Source organism: Buceros rhinoceros, unplaced genomic scaffold (genome assembly GCF_000710305.1).
Source record: "Buceros rhinoceros silvestris isolate BGI_N320 unplaced genomic scaffold, ASM71030v1 scaffold30140, whole genome shotgun sequence".
NCBI lineage: Eukaryota > Metazoa > Chordata > Aves > Bucerotiformes > Bucerotidae > Buceros > Buceros rhinoceros.
In genome coordinates, this window is record NW_010388327.1 from 5765 (window position 1) to 11240 (window position 5476).

General features: G+C 56.8%; 1 protein-coding gene across 2 annotated transcripts in view; it reads right to left on the reverse strand.

The window, feature by feature from the left end:
* The window catches only part of PCYT2 (phosphate cytidylyltransferase 2, ethanolamine), a 9822-nt gene that overhangs the window by 3990 nt on the left and 356 nt on the right, over positions 1-5476 (reverse strand). The window contains exons 2-5 of one of the 2 annotated variants that reach the window (XM_010145615.1): positions 4648-4809; positions 2807-2873; positions 2247-2331; positions 1158-1202 (exon numbers count right to left, since the gene is read on the reverse strand). In XM_010145615.1, coding sequence (XP_010143917.1) covers positions 1158-1202; positions 2247-2331; positions 2807-2873; positions 4648-4809 — 359 coding nt within the window. The remainder of the gene's footprint in view (positions 1-1157; positions 1203-2246; positions 2332-2806; positions 2874-4647; positions 4810-5476) is intronic. The other variant, XM_010145622.1, reaches the window with a different exon arrangement.

A 5476-nucleotide genomic window follows, 5' to 3' on the forward strand; every position in this document is an offset into this window, starting at 1 on the left:
CCGCCCTCCCCCCCCGGTCCCGGCCCAGACACGCCAGGCTGGGAGAGAGCACCCACAGCTCCAGCGAGGGCCGGGTCCCAGCGCTGGGAAACCCCAGACGGAGCTTTATCCCCACCAGGTGGCAGCTCTGGAAACAGCCACCGTGTCACCCGCTCCGGTCCCCTGAAGCTCGATGCTCTCTGCAAGACCTGAACGAACAAAGTCAACCCAGTGAGACCCGGGCGAGCGCCAGGCTGGGAGAGAGCACCCACAGCTCCAGCGAGGGCCGGGTCCCAGCGCTGGGAAACCCCAGACGGAGCTTTATCCCCACCAGGTGGCAGCTCTGGAAACAGCCACCGTGTCACCCGCTCCGGTCCCCTGAAGCTCGATGCTCTCTGCAAGACCTGAACGAACAAAGTCAACCCAGTGAGACCCGGGCGAGCCATGCATGCGGGGTCATGCGGGGCACCGGGCGCCCAGGTGTTCTCCCCAAACCCAAGCACCAAGAAACAGCCATGCTGGAGCAGCAGGGCCCATAGAGCCTGCTCAAAAACCCAGTGTGGTGGGGAACAACGGCAGCGATCCAGGCTGGTCAGCAGACCCCCGTGAGTGAAAAAGACTCCCTCAAGCTGTAGGTCCAGGTGCTCGTGCATCGGGGACACCTAAAGCCCAGGGGAAAAAAGGGACTGGCAGTCCTCTGGAGGCAGCCCAAGACATGAGCGAGACACGGTGGCAGAGAGCCCCAGGAGAGCCGCTCTGCTCCTCGACGACCAGACACGCAAGTTCTGCAGTACCGCATGCGAGCTACATGCCTGCTACAGGAACGGAGCGAGCACGACACTGTCAGAAACACGAGCACTAAACGGAGCATCCCCAGAGGTGTCCCTGGGAGGGAGCTGTGGGCACTCGGTCCCGAAGGAAGCAGCGACAGAGCATTTACACAGCAGAGAACCAGCCCAGGCTCAGCGGGGGCAGCAGCCCCAGGGCTCACTCCGGGCCCTGGGCAGCCACACCTGCCTGCTCCACTGACTACGGCGCTGCTCGACGGGGCAGCAGACATGGCCTGAGCTACCACGAAACGTGGGGGGAAAACAAGCCTGCACACAGGCCAGAAAGCACATTTGGAACCTTCTCAGACAGGACAACAACCAGACGTCCACGACCAGAACTCACATTACCTTCCCAAAGTTGTCAGTGTGCTTCCGATAGTCTAGGTCCTCATCCTGAAGGGAGATAAAGAGTCAAAATATTTAAGCACTCACGTAGCTCATCCAACCAGGAACATGCTTGCGTGTGGCAGAGTGCTGGAAGACCAGGCTCAGACTGCCCACCATCGATCCCTGGCACTGAATGGTGACACACTGGGTGGTATCTACACCAGAGTTGTGTCCCAGCACGAGCCAGATGAAACGTGACTGTATCTGATCCCAGCTGGCATCACACGGTGATGGTGGTTCTTGCCCAACTTGCAGACCTGACACCTACATCCTCCCTCACCTACACGAGAGGAGAGCATCCCTCCTCCTCCTGAAGACACTCGCTAGAGATGGTCTCACGTCTCTGCAGACAGCCAGGAGCACTCTGCCCCATCGCGCTGTGAACTTTCTGTTACGGCTAAGCCAATCTCAGAGCTCAGCACACCAGAAGATCTCCCTCCACCCCTGAACTATCCTGTGGGTCCCTTGTCTGGTCCCTGCTGTTCCCTAGGCGGTTCCAATCACTGCATTGCTTGTTTACCAAGTCAACTCAACTTGTTAACCATCATAAAACCACTTCCCTTATTTTCCTTTGGCCAGGTTAACTGTCTGCCAGGGAGTGAGCTGAGGAGGCTCAGGGAAGGCCTGGTAAGACTGGAGACAGCAGAAGGCAGAAGCATGCAGCTCAGTGGGAAGGAAGAGGATGCTCCAAGTCTGGCAGCATGGGCCGACAGACCGATGAGGCTGCACCCCTGGAGCAGCCACAGGCTGGCCTGTAGTTCCCGTGACGTTCCTGAAGCCCACATCAACCAGGAGGGATCGAAGCTTTTATCCCCCGCACCCTTCCAAAGCAGCACGGGCTGAGATCACATGGTGAGCACACGGTGATCTCAGACAGGGTTAAGCAAACATAAGCAGGCTGTTTGGCTGCCACTGCCCATCGTCAGCTTGCCAGTGCTCTGTGCACCTAGGAGGCAGGCCCAGGAGCTCTGCTGCCATTTGGGACAGCCAAAGGAAAGAGCTGCCACACGCCCTGGACTCCAAACTCCCACCCCAAGCCCTCTGACTCACTATGTTGCTGTGGTGAGCCTTAGTCATGAGCAGCATGCGGCCAACGAGGTCGGTAGTGGACACACCTTGGGTGCGTTTGCATTCCCTGCAGGGAGACAAGCAAAGGGTAAAGCAGAAGCCACGGGAGCATTTTGCCTCTTCCTCTTCCCACCTCTACCACGGGAACACTGGTGACACCAGGGGCTGGCCTGAGAACATCTTCCTTCTACCTGCTCCTGATCTAAAGCTTAGCACTCGTCTGCTGAGCCTCTGTTTCTTCGCAGCACAGTACCTGCTGAGAGGAAAACTCACCCTGCACAGCCTTCCCACCAGAGCTGACCCCCAGTGAGGCTTCGAGACCAGAACTAGCATCGGCCAGGAACAGGGAGGCCCCAGCAGCCAGCTGCTAGTCTGCGACACTTCCTGGAAGCCAGAATGGTGGGAGTAACCGAAGCTCTGACACGCACTACAGCAAAAAAGCGTGACCTGAAGATAGTGGTGTTTCATCTGACTTCCCTTCAGGGCACGAACTCCCAGAAACTGCCCAAAACAGGGTGAGAAGGGCAGCAGCGAGGGGTTACCTGTATCGCCCCGCTGCCTTCACTTCCTCGTAGGTGTCCTTGCCGTCTATCGTTAAGGTGATGTCATCTGCAGAGAGAGAAATGCCTCAGAGCTGCGCCCCAAGCCCTCCTGCACAAAAGCTGTTTGAGAATGATGGCGGCAGCAGCTGACCAGCTCCAGCACGTGTGCCAGACTCTAAGCACGCAGCCCAAATCCCTGTGCATACACCAGGGATATGTTCCACATCCCACGGAAACACCAGGGGCTTGCAAGACCCACCCGTCTGCGGAGAAAAGCATGTTCCGGAGGCGAAACACCATCAGCCACCCCTCCACTGTTCTTTAGTCTAGAAATCACTTGCCCTTGCAGTGAATCCAGCAGCAGGCACGACTGAGCGATTCTCAGGGTGACAATAAACAGCTCCGTCAGCATTGACGGGCACCTTAACTTCTCCAGGGCTGGTTTTCGCATTGGTTCGTGTGACGACTCTTTCAGTCGGTTAAACAACCCTCCAACAGCCAGTTCTCCCTGCAGCGATGGCACTTCTACAGGGACACCGAGGTCCCTTTACAGAGTTAACTGCTCGTCCTTGGCGTGGTTCCCACCTCGCTCCACAAACCGCCTCTCACCTACTTCTGGCGATAGCGTTAAAACTTTCGCCAGCGAACACCGCAGCGCGCAGCCCGCGCTGGTGGCTCAGGAGCACCCTCGCTCCGGGCAGCTGGGGAGCTCTTCCCAAGCCCCACACCCTCACTCGGGGCACAGGGAGCGAGGAGAGCTTGCTGCAAGCCCAGCTCTGTGTGCAGGGGAGAGGCAGAGACAGCAGGTTCACCATCACCTCCCCGGTTACACTCAGTATTTCAAAACTGATCATCTGCCTAAACGCAACCTGGCAGAGCCGCAGCACAAGGCTGCTCTTCGGGAGGAGTTTGGCATGGGGACAAACGCGGGGCAACTGGAGCAAAGGCCACAAGCACCTCTGTTGCCATAATCCCTCACCGAGTCTAGTAAGGGGCCACGTACCCCAAACGCGTTCAGGGCAAGCAACTAAGTTCACAAGGAACTGGCTAATCACCCCGTCCACGTGAAACAGCCTATCTATCGCACAGAGGATTAACGATGTATTTACGTTTAATGAAATACGTGGCTTATCGGTAGCAGGGGGCTGGGATCAGATGAGGAAGGACACGCGAAGCGAGTGCAGAGACTGTCCCTGACTCAGCTAACAAAACACCTTCAGAGAGGTGGGGAGGAGGGGCTGAGGTGGAACGAACAGAGAGGCAGCCCCGGGAGGGGACAGAGGTCAAAAGCAACAACGTTCCCTCCGAACTCTGGTTCCCTTCAGCGAGTGGAAACTGAAGAGTGCTCTCAGTGAGAACTAGGTCTGACCACACGGTCAGCTGAGCCCTCACACAGCTTCTCGGCTGGGTCGAGAGCGAGCAGCTTTTCAGATCTGGTCTCACCCAGGGTAAGTAGGTACAGACACAGTCGTACTTCTGCACACTTACCTTTGTAACAGCGTTTCTCAGGTTTAAGCTTTGTAAATGACTTTCCCCTACACACCAGTTTCTGCTGGTGCTAAGGGCAGCCTCAGGGTAACTGTCACCCAACACGTGTCACCTCTCTAAGTGCAGGGGATGCCTCAAGCAGGGGGTCTGGCCACGCTGGGGAGCCTGGCACACTGTGTATTGCTCCAGAACCACAGAACAGGAGCAGCCTCGCGGCCCTGTTCAGCAGATCTCTGTACACAAGGCATCCCCCGAGGGCCAGAATGTTTCTGGGGTTGCAGCAGGGAAACCAAGAGCACTGGAGCCCTGCAGGGCCTGTGGTAACACAGCTACTGCCTCACAATTCCACTCACCGCCATGCACGCAGAAGTCACAGTTGTATTTGTCCAGGGTTTCCAGGGTGGTGACATATGGAGCTCCTGGGGCAATCTCATCCACCCACTTGATGGCTTGCACCATCTTGTACCTCTCCTCTTGCGTAAAGACAGGGGGGCCCTTGTGCTTGGCGATCTCCGCTGGGCGAGAAACAGAAAAACCCAGTCAGAAGCAGGTACTGCAGCTACAAAGACTCTCACTCACTCCACGGGCAGGTGACCCCCACTGCGGGCTAAAACTCAGCCCGGAATTGGTTTGTGGAAGTGAAGGAAGCCCCAGCTTGATCAGAGAGGACTTTAATTCAGCTGCATTTCCTAAGTGTCTAACAAGGGCCCTGGAATTCACATGGGAGGTGAAAGGTCCCAGTGCCTCCCCGTTCCCAGGTGCCTCCTCCTGGGGCGACTGCCTGGGCCTCCGGCAGCCTCCCAGGGGAAATCCCCCTGGTAAGCCACACCTTCATGCTGCACTTGGTTTGTGACAGAAAATATGCGTTCACAAACCTATTCTAAATCCATTTTAACAGGAAAGAACTAGTTTCTAGCACTTAAACTTCCAGATGGCCTTGAAACAAGGTGGTTTTTTTTTTTTTCACACAGCAATTTTAGTTCTGCAGTTTGCGCCAGCAAAACCAGACTGATCCTCAGCTGGTTTTACAGCTCAGAACACAGGCCACCCCTCACTTGAAGCTGTAGGCTCTGATCCCTCGCTCTGGAAAGGTGAAGGGGGTAACTCCGCTCCCTGACCCAGGGAAGACACTTCTCTTTCGGCAGCTGCCGCTCCTGGGAGATGTGCCGGCAGAAGGCCGCT